Source organism: Podarcis raffonei, chromosome 6 (assembly GCF_027172205.1).
Source record: "Podarcis raffonei isolate rPodRaf1 chromosome 6, rPodRaf1.pri, whole genome shotgun sequence".
Lineage (NCBI taxonomy): Eukaryota > Metazoa > Chordata > Lepidosauria > Squamata > Lacertidae > Podarcis > Podarcis raffonei.
The window spans coordinates 11,496,426-11,521,884 of NC_070607.1; the positions used below are offsets into that span (position 1 = coordinate 11,496,426).

The 25,459-nt window shown below is 45.0% G+C and overlaps 1 protein-coding gene across 5 annotated transcripts in view; it reads left to right on the plus strand.

The window, feature by feature from the left end:
* Positions 1 to 25,459, plus strand: part of HMCN1 (hemicentin 1) — a 301,086-nt gene that overhangs the window by 73,306 nt on the left and 202,321 nt on the right. For all 5 annotated transcript variants that reach the window (XM_053391425.1, XM_053391419.1, XM_053391422.1 and 2 more), the window contains exons 6-11: positions 1,324 to 1,430; positions 10,220 to 10,340; positions 10,684 to 10,947; positions 11,944 to 12,088; positions 16,701 to 16,822; positions 21,142 to 21,417. In XM_053391425.1, coding sequence (XP_053247400.1) covers positions 1,324 to 1,430; positions 10,220 to 10,340; positions 10,684 to 10,947; positions 11,944 to 12,088; positions 16,701 to 16,822; positions 21,142 to 21,417 — 1,035 coding nt within the window. The remainder of the gene's footprint in view (positions 1 to 1,323; positions 1,431 to 10,219; positions 10,341 to 10,683; positions 10,948 to 11,943; positions 12,089 to 16,700; positions 16,823 to 21,141; positions 21,418 to 25,459) is intronic.

The window sequence follows — 25,459 nt, forward strand, 5'->3', positions numbered from 1 at the left end:
TTCCCAGGATTATCCCGGGGAATAAACGACAAGAAAACAAATCACATTTGTAGAGTAGGTGGGTCTTTAAAGTGTTTGGACACAGCCACTGTACAGTCCTGGCATTTACATTGAGACACTCTAGGTGACAAACTCTTAGGAAGCAATGCATGGGGCCAGAGCACAAATGTGTTGGAATATTCTAGAAAGAAGTTGAGAATTGGTCTTGAACAGGTTGCTAGGCAACAGAAAAATCTACCCAGCAACAGGAGCATTTATAAAAGACATGTGATCAACAAGGGTCAGTGTGAAGCAGTCATGGCTAAACTTGGCCCTCCAGCTGTTTTGGGACTACAACTCCCATCATCCCTAGCTAACAGGACCAGTGGTCAGGGATGATGGGAATTGTAGTCCCAAAACAGCTGGAGGACCGAGTTTGGCCATCACTGGTGTGTAAATGAGCATGAGTCAGCTTTAGGTCTCTGGCCGGGTGGCTGGAAGAGGAAAGGATTGTGTTATTTTATTTGTATTCAACCAATGTAGATTTTTGTAAATAATAAAGATACTCAGTTAAAAAGGAAACTTCTGCAAGTCTATAAAAAGAAGAAGAAAAACCAAGAGTAGATGCTGCGCACACATCAACAAAATGAAGGGTACTACACCTTTCCTTATGAATGTTCTCCTATTACCCAGGCCAGGGATAGCAGGGAGCAAATGAAGCATGAGGAAGTCCATTGCAAAGGAGATATAGACAGGGTAAAGAGGTACAGAGGAGTTAGGGAACAAAGGCTGCCCCAACTCAAGAAAGGCTGAGAAATCAGGAAGATAGAAAGGGAAGAAAGATAGAAAGGTCTAGGCCAGCTATTAACCCCAGTTGCAAGCCAGGAGAAGAGAAAGGGGAAGGAAGAACAACGGATTATAGGAAGACTGTATATTTACTTTAGAAAGAGTTCCTTTGATGATACAGAGTAAGTCTGAACAAGGTCTCCAACCCAGAATTTCATGCCTGTTTTATGCAATTTTCTTTTCCCCGATTTGTAGGAATTTAGACTAATGCAAGATGGTTCAATGTGAAACCTATAAGAGTTGACAGAATCAGCTTTTGTGCAATTCCGGGTTTTGCCAGAATGTTTAGAAAACTGGGGCAAAGCCAAAATAGCCAGATTGGTTTGGCTTGTGGTGTACTGAATATCTCTGCACTGATCATTGACAAGAATCTCACGCTATTAAGTACCAGGTTTTCAAGGTGTGTGGATGGGGACGGACGGACAAGGAGTTAAGTCTGAGCATTGCTGAGGTGACTTAAAAAATAAAATGCTTATTCCTTATTTGCCTGTGTTGTAGGTAAGCCCATAAAGAAAGGATCTGGCTTGAATGAGTTGCTGAATATTGAAAATTCTGCAACGGTAGTGAACATAAAAGAACCAGCGCCCGGAACGTGGACAATTAAGGTGATTTTCCTGTAGAAAAGATGCGGTCAATTTCCTCCATGCATGATGCATTTTTTAATACAAAAGCTGTGTTAACAGGGTTCCTGCAGTAACATTTGATCACACACAATCCTTATAAGTTTGGATGAAGTCCTCTTTCTTCTCTTCCACCATGGTTTGGGGCCTTATGATAAAATTGACTCTTTATAACTGTTAAAGAAAAATGTTGGGTTGGTTTTTGGGATTCAGTGTCCCCCTAAGTCCATTATTGGTAAGAGAAAATTGAGTGGAGGCAGGATCCAGTGAAAGCAAGGAAGATCTTACCTGGCCAGTATGGCCATTCCTTTGAGATGATACATACTTTAGTTCTTGAATCCAGGTCACAGGCATATCCTGTTCATACACGAAATATGCCCTTTAAGAGAGGATTTGTAGGTGAAAATAACTACTGGGAAAGGTTTCTCCAAGGTTATTTCCTTCTGCTGAGGAAATGCTTGGGGTCATCAAGAGTCAAGATGACTTCAGGATTACTCTCCTGTACTATTTCAGACGTGTGGTTTATATACTTACGTATGTGTGCTTACCTTGTGCACTTACAAACATTTTGTTCTATATTTGAGCCCTTAGAATTTGTATAACAATAATGTGACCACCTTGATAAGATGCTCTAGCACACGCATAGGCAACCTCGGCCTGCCAGATGTTTTGGGACTACAATTCCCACCATCCCTGACCACTAGTCCTGTTAGCTAGGGATCATGGGAGTTGTAGTCCCAAAACATCTGGAGGGCCGAGGGTGCCTATGCCTGCTCTAGCATGTAGGATTGGTTTCTTCTGATTTTTGAACCTTTGCACAGCTAAAGTCAAGATGGCCTGGCTCTAAAGAGTACAGTGGTACCTCGGGTTACATACTCTTCAGGTTACATACGCTTCAGGTTACAGACTCCGCTAACCCAGAAATAGTGCTTCAGGTTAAGAACTTTGCTTCAGGATAAGAACAGAAATCGTGCTCCGGCGGTGCGGCGGCAGCAGGAGGCCCCATTAGCTAAAGTGGTGCTTCAGGTTAAGAACAGCTTCAGGTTAAGAACGGACCTCCGGAACGAATTAAGTACTTAACCCGAGGTACCACTGTAGTAGCCAACCCACAGTTGGCTGCTTTTCTTTCCCACAGTGGTTGGGATCGAAGCTGTCACGACACTCGCATGTCTGGCAAGGAAAACAGAGGATTAAATTTAAGGAAATGAAGCCCTAGGGTGGGAATTTTGATTCTGTGCCTTGTAGCTTCTTTGGGATGGGGGTGGAAGCGTAAGTGTGGCCTGTCACCACCCCAAAGAAGCAGAAGAAATGTTGTTGATGTGCATATAACTTGCAAATGTGATGTCCTCTGCTGTGTACTTCTGAACAGCAGGAAGTCCTCTCCAGACGATAGTTGTGGCCAGTGCCGAGGTTCCAAAAGGGGGGCACAAGCATGACAGAATTATTCCACACGCCATTGCTGCCTTGTGCTCTTAGGATTGCGCCAAGCCAACTCTTCTAAGCTATAATTACTTAAAGGCTCCTGTTGGTGAGCTAGGCCTCCTAACATCCCCCTTTCCCCACATACATCAGTCTTCCTGTAGGAAACACTCCTTTAAACATCACAGCCAGCTCTGCAAGACAATAAATGGTGGATCTGGAGGATCTCAAATGTTTGGGTTTCTCAGAAGGGAAGGTGGGGAATTGAGCTTCTCTGGAGTAAGTGAAAACGGAGCACAGATGGGCAGCCAGGTTGATGAGGATTTGCTGTCCCTGCCCTACATCTGGAAGACAGGTATGGGCTGCATTTTTGCATATCCTGCCCTCCCACCTTAACTGTGGCCATATGTCACTAAACACAGTTAAGTCTAACCTGGTTCCTCGTATGTAGCAGATTTAGAATCCTAGTTAAGGGATAGTTAACTATATTAAAGTGGTACAGATGTATCTCTAAAGTATAGTTAAGGTCAGATAGTGTGATGGGTTGCAATTGGCTCACCTCTGCTGAGCATCAAGGTGAAAGTGGGTCCACGCTCTTACCTGGGAGGGTTGCAAGATGGCAGTAGGGATGTGGGTGGTGCTGTGGTCTAAACCACTGAGCCTCTTGGGCTTGCCAATCAGAAGGTTAGTGGTTTGAATCCCCGCGACGGGGTGAGCTCCCGTTGCTCTGTCCCAGCTCCTGCCAACCTAGCAGTTCAAAAGCCAGTGCAAATAGATAAATAGGTACCACTGCGGCGGGAAGGTAAATGGCATTTCCGTGCGCTCTGGCTTCCGTCACAGTGTCCCGTTGCGCCAGAAGCGGTTTAGTCCTGCTGGCCACATGACCCTGAAAGCTGTCTGTGGTCAAATGCCGGCTCCCTTGGCCTGAAAGCCAGATAAGCGCCACAACCCTATAGTCTCCTTTGACTGGACTTAAACGGCCAGGAATCCTTTACCTTTACTTTTTTAGAGGCAGGAGATAACTGTGCTGGCATCCATCTGTCTCAGGACAACGGAGGAGTGTTTCCTGGAAGGGAGAATTTGCCATGGAAAGGAGAGGAATCTCATGATCTCACAACCCACTATCAGCCAGTTAATCATAGTTAGGAAGACACTGATTCTACATCGGCTCCAAAAAGAAAGAAAGAGGAGACTTGTAATCTGTATAAAATAAGCAGCAAAAGGTGGGGACTTTGCAATAGTTATTCAAAAGTTTGGGATGATTTAAGAGAGCATTGGTACCCTCTGCTAGCTGCACTCCAGCTGCTGACCTCATGAACCCTTCAATGGAGAATAGTAAGTCTGTACAGCAGCTTCGGGACGCGGGTGGCACTGTGGGTTAAACCACAGAGCCTAGGACTTGCTAATCAGAAGGTCGGCAGTTCAAATCCCCGCGACGGGGTGAGCTCCCGTTGCTCGGGCCCAGCTCCTGCCAACCTAGCAGTTCAAAAGCATGTCAAAATGCAAGTAGATAACTAGGTACCACTCCGGCGGGAAGGTAAACGGCGTTTCCGTGCGCTGCTTTGGTTTCGCCAGAAGCGGCTTAGTCATGCTGGCCACATGACCCGGAAGCTGTACGCCGGCTTCCTCAGCCAATAAAGCGAGATGAGCGCTGCAACCCCAGAGTCAGCCACGACTGGACCTAATGGTCAGGGGTCCCTTACAGCAGCCTCACTGTAGCTTGTGTCACTGACCCTGTAGCTGGAGTCAGTCAGGGTCACACCCTCCCAGGCCAGGTGGGAAAAGGCCTACAAGGCAAAGAACAGGTCTTCCACGACTCACAGCCAAGATGACAAACTTTCCAAAGGTCTAATTACTGTGCTTCAGAGAGTCACACAAGCAGTAAAGCTTGACTTAGTGAAATTCCTAAATTATTGGTGTAGGAACAGAAGAATGAGATGTGAGAGCCATGCAGCTAAGATGGAACAACCAACTAAAACCTTTTCGCACGCTAAGTTTGTTGCTCTAAGCTCAGACCGCATGACTCTCACAAGTCATTACTGAGTTCCTATACCAATATTAGGAACGTTCACCACTGTAACAAAGCCAGGTTTTACTGCCTGTGCTTTCTGACTGATGTATGGAACAGCACATGAACCTGACCTTTGAAGAGTTTGCAAGTAAACCATTTTTAACTTACCAAATGTGTGGTCTTTTTACTATGCTAAGGGAAGAAGGAAGTTTTGGAAGGAACTCACAAGGGCATATTTTAAAGATCTATCAAACTACTTGGATGCATATTTTGTGATTTTAAATCCCTGCTGGGGTTATTTCACCAAGGAGTGCTTGCCCGAGACCTGGATTTTGGCATCAAGGAATTATCCTTTTATATATTTATTTTTTGCTTGCCACCAACAGGGGAAAGATGCAATTGTATATGAGCTCAAAGGGCAAACAAAGCAAAACAGAAAGGCTTCTTGTTGGAAGAAATCTTCAGGCCAGTCAGGTTTAAATGGACCATTTGTTTAAGGATAGAAAGAAAAGTGGGGGGAAAGAATTGAATCTGAAATAAACAGGAAGTATTTGCAGTTATTGGCTACAGTCCCACACATGACTGATTTGAATGAGAGTGATGCAGTTGTAACTGTGTGCAGGATTGCAACCATTGTGAATAAGAGAGTTCTCTGCTGAATGTTGTATTTATTCAGAAGGTGACTGTGATAGTGATTGTTGCTATTCACGCACAGCTTCCCAAGCAAATTTCAGCCGATTAAGTGAAAAGTCACGATAATACAAGACAGAATCAACCCAGCTTAATGAGTTACACCCTCTGAAGCCTCCACGAAATATAAAGCCATCTGTAGCTATAGTAACTTATAAACAAAATATAATACTTTCTTAAAACTAAACAGCACACCAAGCCAGACTGCGGTTTCATATATTACAAAAAATGCATGAAATCCAGTGTATATGAGACCTTTTAATTTAATTTTTGGAAGAATAAAATTCCTATGACTTTAATTGCTTCTTGTACATTAATTGAAAGAGTTTTTCTTCCATTATAAGGGGTGGGTGGGTGTTGCTTATTCATAAAAATGCTGACCAGCGTTTTTAGTCCTTGTGGATAGAAATCTGAATGGTTATAGTTTTAAACTCTCTTGTCTGTTGCAATCAAGTTCATGCTAAACCAAAATTAGCATGAGGTAAGGTAACCTAACCTAACATTGCTCACATGAGGTCTGAAAAGCTCAAACCTGTATCCAGTGTTTCAGCATTGCCTCAATTTGGTCGCTGCACAAGCCGTGGTTTAAAAAAAGCTCAACTGTGGTTTGGTGTGACATCAACAAACCATAATTGTTGTTGTTGTTTAGTTGTTTAGTCGTGTCCGGCTCTTCGTGACCCCATGGACCAGAGCATGCCAGGCACTCCTGTCTTCCACTGCCTCCCACAATTTGTTCAAACTCATGCTGGTAGCTTCGAGAACACTGTCCAACCATCTTGTCCTCTGTCATCCCCTTCTCCTTGTGCCCTCCATCTTTCCCAACATCAGGGTCTTTCCCAGGGAGTCTTCTCTTCTCATGAGGTGGCCAAAGTATTGGAGCCTCAGCTTCACGATCTGTCCTTCCAGTGAGCACTCAGGGCTGATTTCCTTCCAAATGGAGAGGTTTGATCTTCTTGCAGTCCATGGGACTCTCAAGAGTCTCCTTCAGCACCTGGAGCAGGAACCGGCAAGCCACTCTAGTATCCCTGCCAAGAAAACCATAATTAGAGCTGCATTTAATATGAGGTCTCTCATTTTAGGTAGCACAGTTTAGTTTACCATCTCAAAGATTCTGCTAATTTCTATCTCCCACTGCTACCCTGTACTAGGGATGCTTAAGTTTGTAACATAGGAGTATTGGGCAGGATTCAAGCCCTTGGGAACGCCTAGTGAGTTTTCAATATTGCCATTCAAACTGCAGACCATACTTCCCCTCCTCAGCTTTGAATCACAAACTGCTTTTGAGAGGACTCCCTGTTTCAAAAGTGGGTTATTTTACCTCATGGGTTTTAGAAAATTAAGGTTAAAAGTCCCCACCCACCCCACCCGCACCAGGCATGTGGAAAAACTTGTGTAGCTCTTTGGGATCCCAGAAATTACACAGAGCACGTTAATTCCCCTGTTAAGTTTGCATTAAAGCTCTGAAATCAACTGATGAAGAAGAAAAGGAAATTTACTTAAAACGTTTAATCCCATTATAAATTTCCTATGCAGATGTTGTATAAAACTGTAAAAAGGGATCTGTTGTCACTGCTGCATTTGCCCAACTAACACTTAACAGCTAATTATCACTTGATAACAGGAGTCTTTTTGGCATTCTCTTAAAAAAAAGAAAAGAAATAATGTTCTTTAATCCATTGATCTTGACAGCAGCTGGCCCATGCCAGAAAACCCTCTGGGTGGTGATTTTATGGAGGTGAAAGGCTAAGCAACAGAAATAAATATGGCCTTTCCAATAAAGCCAGACTGATTTGTCAGGGTGCCTAGAGGGAGTGAATTGCCTAAGCAGTAGTTTTATGGAAAACAACTGTTTCTTTTAATATTTGCTGAGCATCGTTTTTGCTAGACAAAACAACTGAACATATTAATTTCTTTTTCTAACTTGATGTGATTTAATAATACAGTGATCAGGGCTTCTTCCACATGTTAGGACTAGATCGGGATTTGAAGCTTCAAAATTAATCCTAGTAGAGCCGGGACTCCTTCTCTTGCAGTTAGTGGATGGCCTGGTTTATAAGTCATGCTAAGCCAAACCATGACTTAGCATGAGTGTGCAAGTAATCTGGCTCCTTCGTAGGAGATTGTGTCTGTTCTGCACCTCCCTGTTTGTTTTGCTGCTGAGCCATGCTGAGCTGAGCTGTGGCACCGTTTCAAGTGCTGTATGAACCCAGCCTTGTGGTTCAGCTCTCTCCAGACTAGCCACACATGGTCAACCAAGCTTTGCTAAGCCAAGCCATGGTTTAGTTCAGCATAATTCAGCAGCAAAACAAGGCGAGAGGAGTGGTTGTGATCTCCCACTTGGGAGCTTGCAATATATGTGCTAAGCTCTTGTTTGCCTCAGCATGATGTGAGAAGCAGGCTGTGATAAGAATTTTGAGGTCTTAGATATATTCATAAGCGTACCAACCAAGCACGTACATAGATCAGCACAGGAAGAGCTACCTGAAGCCATTTTGATTCCTAAACTGAGCAAATGCCTTCTCTGCAAGGTCAAAGTGGAAAAGCCTCCACATTGTCTTTTCCTTCACAAATCCTGTCTTAAAGGTATGTCTGTTTGAATAGGGTGTGAACCTGTGACCTAGCCCAGGAACTAAGTATTTATCATTACAAAAGACTGGCCAGGCTCCCCAGGCAATCCAATCAAGTAGCCTGCCAGACAGGAGATAAACAAGGACAGGAGAAAAACAACATTCAAATTTCTGTTTTAGACCGCCTTTTCTGTGATGTAGGTGTGATGTATCTGAAGGGTGGTCTTAGGTTACACCCCTTCTGTGATGTATGTATGATGTTTCTGGGGGTGATCTTGATCTACAGGATGGGAATTTCAAAAGTCTTTATAAGGCCTTGCATGCCATTTTTCTGGGTCCCTCCTCCTCTCCTGCGGGTGAAGGGAGGCACCCTGTTGCAACAGATCAGTAAAGATCAAGCTTACTAGCTGCTTTGCTTCTCAATATTCTCTGGTTGGCCTCTGTTATTCTCTCCTACCAATAGGGAACCTATGTAAGGACTCTATATGGGCTCTTGGATACCCCATAAGGGAAAAGGGCAATTTTTGTTTACAACAAGGCCAAGACGTGTGACTTTCCCCCTACTCCCTTACAGGAAGGAAGTTGAGCAGTTGGGGGAGTGGTGTAGGAAAAACAACTTACTCCTTAACTTAAAGAAAACCAAAGAGATTACTTTAGGAAATGTAAATTGAATATTCAGCCACTTATTATTGAGGGGAAGTGCATGGAACAGGTCTTGGTGTTTCAATTTCTGGGAATGGAGTTGAGAGATGACCTAACCTAGGGAGAAAACAGCAAAGACCTGATGAAGAGAGCACAGCAGAGGTTATATTTTCTGAGAATCCTCCGGAAAAACAATCTCTCAAAGGACTTGTTGATGGCATTTTACCATTGTACTGTCGAGAGTGTATTAACTTATGGTCTGTGTGTGTGGTTTGGGAGCTGCATTGTCAGGGGAAAAACAATGCTGTCCAGGGTTGTAAAGACTGCGGAGAGAATAATTGGGTGCGCTCTTCCCACCTTGGATCAAATCTATGCTTCGAGGTGCCATAAGAAAGCTGCAGAGATGATCTCTTTGAGCTTCTGCCTTCTGGAAGAAGGTACAGGGTTATAAAGACTAGGACTATCCGCCTGAGAAACAGTTTCTATCCAAATGCGATTTTGGTTTTAAACACAGTGTAAGGAATCTTTATGGGAATATATTGTATTTAAAAACGGGGTATCAGAGTTTTTAGAGGGCTAACCAGGTTGGGATAGCTGGGATAGCAGGCTTGTAGGTTTTGAATGTCTTAAGGATTTTTTTTCAATTTCGTTGTTCTGTATGGGACAATGACAATAAAGATTATCATATCATATCATGTGTGCTTCAACTTTACCCACAAACAGTTGGCCAGGTCAGGCGCTGGCTGAAGGGACTAGGAGCTTAGCCCCTCACCAGCCCGACACAGCCGTGTCACCACTGCCAATCCTTTTCACTGAGCCCCTGGGCAGCGCCTTTGAATGGGAACCAATCTTTGCTCCCATCCACAGTGTGAGTCCACCATCTTTTTACTCAAAATGCAGTGTCCCCGGCCTGTAGATCTAAAAACAAAACAAAAACCGAAGCTATAAGCCTATGATTTGTATAGAACTATAAAATCTATAGATTTCATAGATCTATAGGCTGGGGCATTGCATTTTGGCCGTTGCAAATAAAAGCTGATTTTGGGAGGACGATAAGTGGTTTTGCTGCTGTCACTGGGCTGCAGCAGCAGAAAAACTACTTCATGGTCACAGCGCTCTCTCTCTCTCTCTCTCTCTCTCTCTCTGTGTGTGTGTGTGTGTGTGTACCATAAGCAGCATCACGTTGAGGACCTGCTGGTCAGGCCCTGGTAACCAACACACTTTGAATTCCCGATAGTCTTCAGTCTTTCATTTTTCGTGCATGTTTCTCGCAGTCCTGCGCTCACCTTGTTAACACAGAAATTGTCTCCATTATTTCACGGAGACATTGATTGCATAGTAGGATCGCAGCCCTAACACAAAACAGATTCAACGAAAACTAGCTCTTGGGGACTGAAAAACTTCGCATGCTGATCACAATGAAATGTTTTGCAATATTTTCTCAGACATCGAGTAGCGGGCGGCATTCTGTTCGTATCACCGGGCTCAGTACTATTGACTTCCGGGCTGGGTTTTCTAGAAGTCCAACATTAGATTTCAAAATGACTTCCAGCAGACCAGTACAAGGTTAGTAGTTCACATTTGGATCCTATTTACCTTTTCGGAGTCGTCTCCTGTCTAAGGGATAATTAAACAATATCCTCCCTGCCTCTCCTCCACTTGTGTAAAGCACTCAGCCCCTAAATGATGCTGACTTCTGCTAATATGTGCTTGGTCCTTGTTTTTCCCCCAAAGGTTGTTATGCTGTTTCTGATTGTATTTTGTATGTAGGCAAGGTATTTGCTGTCTAGCTGCTGTACGCTGCCCTGGGATCTAGTGAAGGGCGGCTGATGAATCCCCTTCAAAAAATCAACACAACTGAATAAATGCGAACGATATTGGAATGTTTGTATTTGCATTTTGTCCATAGGGATACCTACCTACATTCTGCTAAATACTACGGGGATCCATATTCCTGCTAGAGTGGACCGACTAGAATTGCTAAGCATCACTGGAGAACTTCTGAAGACCGTTCCGGTGAAATATTTCCCTGACAGGAAACCTTATGGAATCTGGAACATTTCTGAGTTTATTCCACCGAACGAAGCCTTTTTTCTTAAAATGACTGGTTATGACAAAGACGATTACCTTTTCCAGAGAGTCTCAAGTGTTTCGTTTTCTAACATTATTCCTGGTAATTATATATATATTTTTTAAAAAAGTTTTGTTCCCTATTTGAATCATCTTTCTCTATTTAGGGGATGATTTGGGTGGGGCGAGGTTGTCCAAAGCCCATCCACACACCCAGTCACCATGACACACAAAAGTGCTGTTTTAGCAGTCATTTTAAGGTGGGGAGTAGCAATGCCCTCAACAGGTGAGAGTACCGTATTTTTCGCTCTATAGAACGCACCGGACGACAAGACGCACCTAGTTTTTAGAGGGGGAAATCAAGGGGGGAATTATTACCAGCCCCAAAGAGCAGTGGACAGGCTCCATGCATCCTGTCCGCTTCTCCCAGAGCTTCTTGGGGCTGCGGGGGAAGTCCGGGTCCCCCCCCCCAGCCCCAAAGAGCAAAGAGCGCAGCCTCTCCCGGCTGGAGAGGCTGCGCAAGGCTAAAGAGGAAGCCAAGGCAGCGAGCGGGATGGATCGCGCTCGCTGCCTTGGCTTCTTTAGCCTTGCGCAGCCTCTCCCAGCTGGAGAGGCTGCACGCGGCTATGGCAATTCCCCCACCTCCCACAAAAGCTCACAGGAGCCGCGCACCCTTTAAGGAGCATGTGGCTCCTGTGGGCTTTTCTACGAGGAGGGAGAAGGGACTGACGGGCCGTGTCAGTCCCTTCTCCCTCCTGCGGAAAAGCCCGCAAGAGACGCGTGGAGCTTGTGTGCGGTTCTTGGGGGCTTTTCCTGCCTGCCTCCCCCCTGCATTCGCTCCATAGGACGCACAGACTTTCCCCCTTAGTTTCTAAGAGGGAAAAAGTGCGTCCTATGGAGCGAAAAATACGGTACCTCATATTTGTGAACATAGTTGCAGGGTCACTGGCGATAACCCACAATTCCCCCAGCCTCACCTGCACCTCTTTCCACCTCATCCCCATCCTGCTGTGTTCTGCCCCCACCCCCACCCCATGATCTGCTGTTGTCTGTTAGATTTGCAAGAATTTTAATTTTAATTTTTTTGCTTTTGTTCTAGATGCTCCCAAAGTAAGCATGCCCAAGAAAACCCCAGGATATTACCTGCAGCCAGGTCACATTCCTTGCCATGTAGCCAGCCTCATACCATTCACTGTGTATTTTAGCAGAAATGGGATCAAGCTGGGAATGGAACGGTTTTTCAAGTAAGTAGCCATTTCTCAATTTTGTTGTACAACGGGGTTTCATCCAAATAAATTATAAAAATAATAAAATATTTATATACTGCTCTGTTATAAAGATATATCACAGTGGTTTTACAACAATATAAAAACATAAAGCCAACCATGAAATCATAAAAGTTAAATACAAATTAAAAGCAGAATGAAATTAAAACCAAACATCAATAGACCACTGAGGGGGGATGTATACACTTGGTGGAGCAGAAGGATTTTCAGCAGGCATTTAAAAGTTGACACAGAAGGACCCTTCAGCTAGACATTTTGAAAACCTGTAGGGTTTCTTTAAAAGCTAGTGTGTGCTTTGAGTAACAGTGATGGTAGTGATGGTGATTGAAATTTCAATAGGGTGATGATTGAATTTCAGTAGGGACAAACAAAGCTTCTATAACTTAAAAGGTAAAGGGACCCCTGACCATTAGGTCCAGTCGTGACCGACTCTGGGGTTGCGGAGCTCATCTCACTTTATTGGCCGAGGGAGCCGGTGTACAGCTTCCGGGTCATGTGGCCAGCATGACTAAGCCACTTCTGGCGAACCAGAGCAGCGCATGGAAATGCCGTTTACCTTCCCACCAGAGCGGTACCTATTTATCTACTTGCACTTTGTGCTTTCAAACTGCTAGGTTGGCAGGAGCAGGGACCGAGCAACGGGAGCTCACCCCATCGCAGGGATTCAAACTGCCGACCTTCTGATCGGCAAGTCCTAGGCTCTGTGGTTTAACCCACAGCGCCAACTTAGGCAGCAATAATAGCAAGCTGCACAAACACAAGATGGGGGATGCCTTGGTTGGCAGTAGTACACGAGAAAAGGATGTAGGGGTCTTAGTAGACCACAAGCTGAACATGAGTCAGCAGTGTGATGTAGCAGCAAAAAAAGCTAATGCTATTCTAGGCTGCATCAACAGAAGTCTAGTGTCCGGATGAAGAAATGTAATAGTACCACTTGATTCTGCCTTGGTCAGACCACACCTGCAGTACTGTGTCCAGTTCTGGGCACTACAATTTAAGAAGGATATTGACAAGCTGGGACATGTGCAGAGGAGGGCAACCAAACAGAAGAACAGCAGGAATGAAAACCTGTTTGTGTAGTAGTTTTTCTACTTCCAAAATGTAGAAAGTGTGTGGCCCACATTCTTTTGAGGGTATCATTCTGTTTGGCAAGCTGACATGCTTGTGCAGAGGGAACATTTGTAATAGTGTGACATAGAATTCCACCCTATATAATTAATCAATTAGCAGGCTGGATTCCTGTAATGCTGTCCTGTAAACTGCTGTCAGTTTTGTCACATAATCTTTTTCATGAAGTTCCATTAAGTCATTGCAAGCACATACTTCACCAGTTCAGTAATTCGGGTCTCAAACTTTAATGACCAAATTGCTTGTTTTTTCTCTTAATTTCCCCCATATCTTGTTACATGACTGTGGAACAGAGCAGAATATGTTGATGCTTTCACAAAATAATCTTCAAGCCAAGGGTTACTGACTAAGAGCTGCATCTTAAGTAATGAGATTTACATTGGCTTTTCTCCTGTTGCATGGAGAGCTTGCAGTTACGTATGTGTTTTAAAAGGATTGATCAAGTTCCATAGTATACTAGTCTCCCTTGATTTAGGATGAAGGCAGACATAACATTTTAATAGTGTGGGCACAGTGAGCCCTTTACAAAGTTTATAACACGTATAAAATACTATGGGCAGCGGTTAGATATACTGTAGTAATCATGTAATGTTGTGCTAGATATTAAATTTAGCATGACTGAGCTTTACTTTTGCGGTGCCCCGAAGCGGGTTTGCTTGATAATATTTAAATGATGTCTTTAAATTTTGGCAATGGCTTCTCAGCTAGCATCAATGTAGCTGTAACACTGCAGTGGTACCTCGGTTTACGAACTTAATCCGTTCCGGAAGTCTGTTCTTAAACTGAAACCATTCTTCAACAGAGGCGTGCTTTCCCTAATGAGGCCTCCCGCCGCCAGTGCCCTTCCACCGTTTGGATTCCGTTCTTAGACCGAGGTAAAGTTTGCAAACTGGGACACTAGTTCCGGTTTTGCGGAGCTTGTAAACCGAATTGTTTGTAAACAGGGCTGTTCTTAAACTGAGGTACTACTGTAGATTGAAAACTTCAAAAAGTTTTCAGCTGGAGCAGAATAAATGCCATGCATAACAGCTCACCAATGTGCCAGTGTGGTGTAGTGGTTAAGAGCGGTAGACTCGTAATCTGGTGAACCGAGTTCGAGTCTCCGCTCCCCCACATGCAGCTGCTGGGTGACCTTGGGCCAGTCACACTTCTCTGAAGTCTCTCAGCCCCACTCACCTCACAGAGTGTTTGTTGTGGGGGAGGAAGGGAAAGGAGAATGTTAGCCGCTTTGAGACTCCTGAAGGGTAGTGATAAAGCGGGATATCAAATCCAAACTCTTCTTGTTCTAACCAGCGTTTTAGCGCAAATGATTAGCACAGCATCAGATGATCACACTTTGCATTGGTATAATTATATATTCCCCGTGCTGCAAGCTGAGTGCATTGTAATGCCATCATCATTTCTTTAATTTGGTTTTCCTTCTTTGCATTGTAGCCCAAACTGTTTTATTCTGTGAAGGAAGCTTTGCATTTTTCTCTCTGTGCGGTTATTGTGGGTCACTTTGTGACAGGGGTTTAACTGTGGGTGGAAGCTTAGGACTATGGTTCAGGGATGCCTTCAGGATTTCCTCATGTATGTGGATTGGGGGCCATGCATGAGCGCGTGCATACAATTTATTGGCAGAAACTGATTATTCACAGAAATTTTGGGGCATGGGCATTCAGATTTTGGCTTATATCTTTTGATGCTTTTTTTTTTTTTTTTAAATGGAAGCTAAGAGTTCGGGTCCCCAGCTGGCCACTTCCCAATCCAACCTTTTCTCCCCATCAGTTGGCTACAGAGGTGCAGTGTTTCTCAAACATGGGTCTCCAGCTGTTGCTAGCCTACAACTCCCACCATCCCCAGCTAGCAGAAAGTCTGGGATTATGGGAGTTACAGTCCAACAACAGCTGGGAACCCAGTTTGGAGAAATATTGGTAGTGCAATAATAATATAATAATATATAATAATTTGGGACGCGGGTGGCACTGTGGATTAAACCACAGAGCCTAGGACTTGCCAATCAGAAGGTCGGCGGTTTGAATCCCTGCGACGGGGTGAGCTCCCGTTGCTCGGTCCCTGCTCCTGCCAACCTAGCAGTTCAAAAGCACGTCAAAAGTGCAAGTAGATAAATAGGTACCGCTCCGGCGGGAAGGTAAACGGCATTTCCGTGTGCTACTCTGGTTCGCCAGAAGCGGCTTAGTCATGCTGCCACATGACCCGGAAGCTGTCTGCGGACAAACGCCGGCTCCCTCGGCCTATAGAGTGAGATGAGCACACAACCCCAGAGTCGGTCATGACTGGACCTAATGGTCAGGGGTACCTTTACCTTTACCTATATAATAATTTATTATTTGTATACCGCCCATCTGGCTGGGTTTCCCCAGCCACTCTGGGCGGCTTCCAACCAAGATTAAAAATACGTCATGTAGAACTGGCAAACAGGATGGAGCCACTGGGCTGTCCTAAGCCTTGAGTATAAATACCAGGATCTGGTCTATAGAGCGGAAACTCTACTTGTATCTGGTCTATAGAGCAGTAGCTTCTCCTGTTGTTCTCTGGCTTCAGTCTCCAGTTCCTCCTGGACTAGTTTAGGGTACAGATACCCACAGCCACAGCTCAACATTGTAACTGCAGTGGGGAAGGGATGGAGGTTTACAAACTACAGCCTAACTTCTTTATCCTTCATTGCAAATCATTTATACGGGATGGAATTCGATATTGTGCTGTGATGAACAAGAATGTCAGTTTGCCAGACAGAACCATCCCCACTGTAATGATCTCTGGCAGGCAAGCAAACTCCGATAAGAAGTAATGTCTCTCTGGCTGTTTTATGTACGTTTATTTACAAAAACACACACGTCCAGAGCACGGCTTCTTGCCTGTTTGCATTTATGATAGTTGGTCAGTCTGAATCTTCACCCTCCCGCAGCAGGAAGGATGCCAAACTCCCACCTTTCCCCTCTTTCCCTTCCATTGCCCTCTGATCTTATCCAGTTGCCTAGAACGAGAACTGAGAGGCTCGCCTGCCCCCTCCCCACTTCAACTCTACAAGGACTCAGACCTCTTCTTATCTACTGATTGTCTAGCAACTCTCTGGCTGCCTTCCAACTCTTCGCCTCCTTGAGATCTAACTGAGTCTTCCCCGGGAAAGGGGGTCGAACTGTCCTTTCTTGACTCTGTCAGTTAGCTCTCATCTGCAGAGTCGGTCCCTCGTTCACTCAGTTCAATTTCTGAGTCAAACTCTTCCCCTGTGCTCTGGGGGACACGTTGCTGACACCCACTCATCTCCATCTGTGCTGGTCTGGGATTCTCCCAACCCTGCAAAGACAATTTCAAGGGGCAAGTGAGAGGAGCAGAGGAAGTCCCATTGCCTGCGTGGAAGACCCTACATAGGGCTTCCACTGACAGGGCTTATTAGGTGAATCCCAATGTTGTTTATTATTATTATTATTTATTACAGAGACTCTGCTAATGTGAACTGGGAGATCGCTAAGGTGTCTCTGCCGGATGAGGGTTACTACGAATGTATTGCCAGCAGCAGTGCAGGAACTGGCCGTGCACAGACATTTCTAGACGTGTCAGGTTAGTGATGTTTACTATCTCATTTCCAGAGGGATCCATTTCACTCCCGATTTGTGGAGATTTGATTCTGCAAAACAAGCCTGATGACATTTTAATGAATTCCAGGTTGTGAAGCGAATATGCAACTCAACAAAAGATAAAGGACTGCTTGGACGACTGCGTAATTAACTTAACGAAATTCACTACCGCGGGATGCAGCCATGGCCACTGTCTTAGACAGCCTTTGAAAAATAGAATTAGGCGAATTATAAGAACACAAGGAGATCCCTGCTGGATCAGGCCAGTGGTACCTTGGTTTACAAACTTAATCCGTTCCGTTCCGGAAGTCCGTTCTTAAACTGAAACCGTTCTTAAACCAAGGCGCGCTTTCCCCAGTGAGGCTTCCTGCCGCCGGTACCCTTCCACTGTTCAGCTTCCGTTCTTAGACCGAGGTAAAGTTCGAAAACTGGGACACTACTTCCGGTTTTGCGGAGTTCGTAAACCGAATCGTTCATAAAGAGGGCTGTTCTTAAACCGAGGTACCACTGTACAGTGGTACCTCGGGTTACAGACGCTTCAGGTTACAGACTCCGCTAACCCAGAAATAGTACCTCAGGTTAAGAACTTTGCTTTAGGATGAGAACAGAAATCGCGCAGTGGCGGCGCGGCGGCAGCGGGAGGCCCCATTAGCTAAAGGGGTGCTTCAGGTTAAGAACAGTTTCAGGTTAAGAATGGACCCGAGGTACCACTGTATTTACATTTTGCCTCTCTGCTGCAGGGGCACTATCCGTGGTCCTGAAACCCACACCTTAATCTCTCTCCAAGGTGCTGACATTTATTTATTTATTGCCTCCCTTTGCTTGAGCAATCACCTCTCCTAGGTGGTGGGCATCTCTGCAGATCACAACATAAATTGATCGTTATGAAAACTTCACCCCCCACAGGAACTTGCAAATGCAATAGCTATTAGCTCTGTTAGCTGAACTTCCCTCCATATGTTCAGAGGCGTGATGCACCTGAACACCGGTTGTTGAGGACCAAAGGTATACTTATTTTAGATGGCTGTTTCAGATCACATGTGATAATTCCTCCAGAACAGCTGTATCTTTGGCCACCTTAACCGGGATCCTTCTCTGGGATGAAGCCGACATCTTCTTGTGACCTCAATGGGTGCCTGTCCTGCCACATGCATTATCTCATTGACAGGAAATAGGTTGAGAAACCATTTCTTGGCTCACTCAAATCTGGTTCTCCTGCTGGACTTCCTTGGCATGGTAACTTCCCTGTTTGAGAACTAGAACCTGCCTGTTTGCTGGAAGGTACAGTAATTGTTTGCAGGAATATCCACTCCGTCAACATTCAGAAGTTTAACCACTTCAGTGAACCATATATCGATGAAGGCTATTTTTTTACCATTGCATATACTGTATTTTTCGCCCTATAGGACGCACCGGCCCATAGGACGCACCTAGCTTTTTGGGGGGGAATCAAGGAAAAAAATTTTATTTCCCCCCCCCAGGTTTGCACAGCCATCCCCAAGCTAGAAGATGGAGATGGAGCGCTCCGTCTCCCTCTTCTGCCTTCAGGGACAGCCTCTCTAGCCTCCGTGGGGCAGCGGCTTGCCCCGCTGTCCCCCGAGCTTATGGAGCTGGCGATGGGGAGAAGCAAGCTTGCTTCTCCCCCCCGCCAGCCTCCAGATCAGGTCGGGGAATAGCGGGGTGGCGGCGCTCCGCCTCCCCACTATCCCCCGAGCCTGTGGGGCTGGCGGGGGGGAGAAGTAAGCTTGCTTCTGCCCCCCCCGCCAGCCTTCAGATCAGGTCGGGGAATAGCGGGGTGGCGGCGCTCCGCCTCCCCACTATCCCCCGAGCTTGTGGGCTGCAGGCTGCTGCCCGCAAGCTTTGCGAGCCGGCGGGACCTCCTGCGGGCTTGCAAGGCTTGCGGATAGCTTCCTGAAGCCTGGAGAGCGAGAGGGGTCGGTGCGCACCGACCCCTCTCGCTCTCCAGGCTTCAGGGAAAGCCTTCATTCGCCCCATAGGACGCACACACATTTCCCCTTCATTTTTGGAGGGGAAAAAGTGCATCCTATAGGGCGAAAAATACGGTAGTTCCAAATACATTAAATGAATATCACTATAAATAAGGATGCTGTCTAGACAGCATCTTAAAAAGCAGAGACATCACCTTGCCAACAAAGGTCCGTATAGTTATAGCTATGGTTTTCCCAGTAGTGATGTATGGAAGTGAGAGCTGGACCATAAAGAAGGCTGATCGCCGAAGAATGGAAGCTTTTGAATTATGGTGCTGGAGGAGACTCTTGAGAGTCCCATGGACTGCAAGAAGATCAAACCTCTCCATTCTGAAGGAAATCAGCCCTGAGTGCTCACTGGAACGACAGATCCTGAAGCTGAGGGTCCAATACTTTGGCCGCCTTATGAGAAGAGAAGACTCCCTGGAAAAGACCCTGATGTTGGGAAAGATGGAGGGCACAAGGAGAAGGGGACGACAGAGGACGAGATGGTTGGACAGTGTTCTTGAAGCTACCAGCATGAGTTTGACCAAACTGTGGGAGGCAGTGGAAGACAGGAGTGCCTGGCGTGCTCTGGTCCAGGGGGTCACGAAGAGTTGGACACGACTAAACGACTAAACAACAACAACAAATAAATAAGGAGGTGTTCTGAAAGCAACCATAGGATTGAGGCTTTCATTATATGATATACGATTTCTCAACCGACAAAGAAAATAAGTTTAACAGTTAAAAAAAACCACATTGACTCCAAATATAATAGTCAAAGAGGCAAGGTCAGCTCAATATTGTTCAACAGGAGTTTTAACATATGGTCAAAATGTCTATAAATGTCTCAGAAGAATTCAGAGTCAAAGGAACTCTGTTATGCAAAGATAAATGTGGACTTGTAAATCAGTGCTGGCATGAACATTCCTGTGTCCTTACAGGGTCTGTTTAGTTTTAGGAACTGTAAATCTTTCTAAAGGCAACTCATAAGAAAGAATGAATGTGAAATAATAAAGTTTTCACAGATTTTTTTTTGTTTTCATAACTAAAACTAGAAACCAAGAGCTAGATATATACCCTTGCCACTCTCCCAGGATAATCTTTCTTCCCAACTTACATTTTATATTTTATTAGACTCTCTGACACAGTGGATCAGAAATTATTCTTGCCCTTAATTATATGAAATGGCTGAAATCCGGTCAACATTCTTCCATGGCAGAAACAACAAACATTTGAAGCATTTATTCCCCAACCCTTGCAATATTAAAGCTGAAAATGTCATATGGCTTGTTAACTCATGTACTTTTACTACCTATGGCAGCGTGCTCTGAATGTAAGGAAGATTTGCCTGGAAGTAAACTAGCTGTTAGTCTGTGCTATTCATAAAAATGTAAAGGGTAGTTGAAAATGATTTCCAAATCGTGCTCTGAGGAAATATAAAACTGTGTCAAGAATGCTGGCTCTGGTCTCCAAATAATGTATGCCCATTGATAAAGCGCATATTTTGTAAGGGAAATGCTGTTTTATTTGCACAGCATGTTAAGAGTTTTTCTAACATTCCTAATTTGAGGGTTGGGAATGAGAAGAATTAGTTCTTGTCTTCCCCCAACCCTCCTTTCCCCAACATCAGTAGAGGAATAGGACTAAAAATCTAAGATATGAAACCTTCATCCATCATTAAATCCAGGATGTGGGGATGTGGAGCTCATATTCTGACATTTTTAAAGATGCATGGCAAGAAACATGTTTTCCCTTTCAAGGGAATAACAAATAAGAGAAACACTTGCAAAAATCCTTTTCTGCACAAGGGCTTGGTTTTTATTCCATGTGGATTACCAACAAAATGAAGATCTGTTCTCAGACAATTATACTCTCGCTGGATCCATTTGCGTGGAGCCCTGTTCCATGCCATGCTTAGTCTCCTTTCTAATCCATCCTTAAGAACTGCACCAATAATAATAATAATAATAATAATAATAATAATAATAATAATTTATTACCCACCCATCTGGCTGGGTTTCCCCAGCCACATGAACATGTTGGGATGAAACATAATCCTATTTCCCCCTGAACAAGTAATTACCGTATTTTTCTGTGTATAACACGCCCCCACGTATAAGACACCCCCTATATTGGGGGACTCAAAATTAAGAAAATGGGGGGAGATTGCCCCCATATATAAGACTCCCCCCCTTTTAAAATTATTTTAAAGTAAAAAAAACCCCTAAACTTATACACCGAAAAGTATGCTAATCACTGCTTTGCCTTCTCTTTCCTGGTGTATTGAACTTGTGGAAAAAATTCCCTATTCTTGTTTTACTCTCTGCAGAACCTCCACCTATCGTACAGGTTCCTAATAACGTCACTGTCACTCCTGGCAATCGAGCCGTGTTGACATGCTTAACCGTGAGCACAGTGCGCTACAATCTCACTTGGCACAGAAACAACAGAGACGTCAAGCTGCTTGAGCCCTCCAGGGTCCGAATGATGAGCAACCTCTCACTGGAAGTCAAGGCGGTCAAACTCTCGGATGCCGGCGAGTACAGTTGCTTGGCTTCCAACGAAGGTGGCTCCACTGTGGCTTCTGTATTCCTTACAGTGCAAGGTAACAGGAAAATGTTCTCCTCTCCCCCCATTTTTGAAAAAAAAAAAGACAACATGCTACATATTTTCCTGATTGTGGAATGCTCTCCCCAGAGAGTCACCTGGTGCCATCATGACATGCCTTTAGACCCCAGGCAAAAACATTCCTCTTTACCCAGGCCTATGGCTGTTAATTAGGACACGGGTGGCTCTGTGGTCTAAACCACTGAGCCTCTTGGACTTGCCGATCAGAAGGTCGGCGGTTCAAATCCCCGTGATGGGGTGAGCTCCCGTTGCTCGGTCCCAGCTCCTGCCAACCTAGCAGTTTGAAAGCATGAAGTTCAAGTAGATAGATAGGTACTGCTCTGGCAGGAAGGTAAACGGTGTTTCCGTGCGCTGTTCTGGTTCGCCAGAAGCGGCTTAGTCATGCTGGCCACATGACCCAGAAGCTGTACGCTGGCTCCCTCGGCCAATAAAGCGAGATGAACCCCGCAACCCCAGAGTTGGCCACGACTGGACCTAATGGTCAGGGGTCCCTTTACCTTTACCTTATGGCTATTAAATAATCTGTGGCCTGTGAAAGTGTGGGGAAGAAGGCTGTTATTACCTATTTTATTACTTGTCTGTCAGTATTTTTATTATTATGTTTTTATTATTAATGTTTTGCAATGTGTTTCTAATGCCCTGATAAAGGGTGGTATATAAATTGAATTAATAATAATAATTATTATTTTCCCACTTTCTATTGATGCCTTTTTTTCTACCTCCGCGGCACTGCGGCTTTTTGTGTGATTTGATAAGCTCAGATAGTGTTTTTCTGCATTCCTCCAACTTATATGTGCGATTTAAAAAAATCTTACGTATATTCTATCTTTCTACTTTTCCCCCAAGCACTGATGGCGATATTCAAAGTATAGACATTCACAGCCTTCTCTTTTAAAAATATAAAGTAGTTGTGATTTCTGCATTGCAGGAGGTTGGACCAGATGACTCTGTAAGTCCTTTCGAACTCTATAATTCTATGATTCTGTAAAATGAAGGCTCACATTCACTGCCTTCCATTCTCTTGATGTGATTATGTAGGATTCATTGGGGGTAGCTTTTAAAAATATGATGGATCGTAGGACAATCTTTGTAATTCAGTTCTGTTCCCCCCCCCCATTTACTGTGCGTGCATTCTGCCCTTGCTCCAAGAAGTTGTCTTCTTTTATCAGTTTTATTTTAACAAAATAAAAAGGCTCAGAAATCAAAATAGGACACAGCTGCCTTTTTCAGTGGGAAGCTTGAAAGGAATTTTAAAAGAATAATAGCTTGACAGCAGAGCCCTTCTTATTAACTGAAAGGGAGTTTGTCAGGGGGAGAAGAGAATATTTTGCCAAGACTGCGTACTTTAAAGCTTTTTGTTCAATACCTGCATTTTCCTTTCCTTTCGTGTTCTCCTCCTTTATAGGAACAGGAAATGCTCTCAGAGCAGTCCTTACTCATTTAAAAGCTGCTATCCTGAAATACAAACCCACTCCTAAATTAGTGGATCTACAAAGATGTCTGGAGACCCTGTGGTTGCTAATTATTGCTCACAGCAAGCTTCAATGGTGATCATTAAGTGCCTTTTTGAAGTTTGCCTCTCCCACAGGAAACGCAGGATTGCGGAGGAAGAGGCAAAGACGAAGGGGTATTTCTAATCCTTCTAGTAAACATTCTCTTCTGGGATCAATTACTTACCTATGTGAAAGAGCAAGGAAAAAACCTAAACAAAATATATACCCACTGTTAAAACAGCTAGTTGTGGGTGTCATTTGGAGAGAGGGATGGAGGGACACCAGCCATCCTGCTATTATTTCAGGCCACACATAATTATGCTTCATGAGCACCTACATCTCTGGCCAGTTGTGTACGCTAAGTGTCTAGCGCAGATGTTTTCAACCTTTTTGAGTCCAGGACTCCCTTGACCAACTACATTCTGTTGTAAACAAAAATCGCCCTTTTCCCTTATGGGGTATCCAAGAGCCCATATAGAGTCCTTACGTAGGTTCCCTATTGGTAGGAGAAAATAACAGAGGCCAACCAAAGAATATTGAGAAGCAAAGCAGCTAGTAAGCTTGATCTTTATTGATCTGTTGCAACAGGGTGCTCCCCTCACCCACAGGAGAGGAGGAGGAACCCAGAAAAATGGCACGCAAGGCCTTATAAAGACTTTTGAAATTGCCACCCTGTAGATCAAGACCACCCCCAGAAACATCATACATACATCACAGAAAGGCGGTCTAAAACAGAAATTTTGAATGTTGTTTTTCTCCGGTCGTTGTTTATCTCCTGTCTGGCAGGTTACTTGATTGGATTTCCTGGGGAGCCTGGCTAGTCTTTTGTAATGATAAATACTTAGTTCCTAGGCCAGGTCACAGGCTCACACTCTATTCATATCTTAAATGTGCCCTTAAGACAGGATTTGTGAGGAAAGAGACAATGGGAGGTTTCCCACTTTGACCTTGCAGAGAAAACATTTGCTCAGTTTAGGAATCAAAATGGTTCCAGGTCGGTCTTCCTGTGCTGATCTATGTACGTGCTTGGTTGGTACACTTATGAACATTACCATATATCTAAAAGCATAAAATTCCTATCACAATTCTTTCTGCGGCACCCCTGCGGGGCTCAGGAGCCCAGTTATGTCATCCTTGCCTGCAGAACTGGCAGCCTCTCGGCCTTTTTCAAACACTCTCCCTCCTGAAGTGTTCACTCAGCCCCCTCTTCTCTCCCCTCTCCTTGGGAGTCCTCTGGGCAGCCATAGCTTCCACCCTGGTCTCTGAGCTGCCACCCTGCCCCAAAGAGAGGTGCCTTCTCACATTGCCCCACAGGGGCCTGGCAAGCACCCCCTGGCCAGCCCCAGAGGCACCATTCACCTGAGGATCCTATAGCCAGGGGGGCTGCAACAAACAGCTGTGGAGGCTCTTGGGAGGCAGAGACGAGAGAGGGAAGGAAAGAGGGACAGAGGCCAGGAAGAAGAAGAAGAGTTTGGATTTGATATCCCGCTTTATCACTACCCTAAGGAGTCTCAAAGCGGCTAACATTCTCCTTTCCCTTCCTCCCCCACAACAAACACTCTGTGAGGTGAGTGGGGCTGAGAGACTTCAGAGAAGTGTGACTGGCCCAAGGTCACCCAGTAGCTGCATGTGGAGGAGCAGAGACGCGAACCCAGTTCCCCAGATTACGAGTCTCCCGCTCTTAACCACTACACCACACTGACTCTCTCCTGCGGCACTCCTGACCATCATTCAAGGCACCCCAGGTTGAAAACCACTGGCCTAGTGGGGTCTGTAACCAAATGGATTTCTGTGCTGCGTATGCAAAATCATAAAACCCCATTGCTTCATGAAGGGTACATTTTGTCTGGTGATGAAATGAAAAGTGTGCAAGTTATAGGGAACCAGGCAGAGGGCCTTCTCGGTAGTGGCACCCGCCCTGTGGAACGTCCTTCTGTCAGATGTCAAGGAACTACCAGACTTTTAGAAGACATCTGAAGGCAGCCCTGTTTAGGAAAGCTTTTGATGTTTGATGCATTACTGGATTTTAATATTTTGTTGGAAGCCACCCAGAGTGGCTAGGGAAATCCAGCCAGATGGGCGGGGTATAAATAATAAATTATTATTATATTATTATTGTTATAGTTGTAAGATAGGAAATAAGGGACGCGGGTGGCGCTGTGGGTAAAACCTCAGCGCCTAGGACTTGCCGATCGCATGGTCGGCGGTTCGAATCCCTGTGGCGCGGTGCGCTCCCGTCGTTCGGTCCCAGCGCCTGCCAACCTAGCAGTTCGAAAGCACCTCCGGGTGCAAGTAGATAAATAGGGACCGCTTACCAGCGGGAAGGTAAACGGCGTTCCGTGTGCTGCGCTGGCTCGCCAGATGCAGCTGTCACGCTGGCCACGTGACCCGGAAGTGTCTGCGGACAGCGCTGGCTCCCGGCCTCTAGAGTGAGATGAGCGCACAACCCTAGAGTCTGGCAAGACTGGCCCGAACGGGCAGGGGTACCTTTACCTTTAAGATAGGAAATCACAACAAATGATCTTA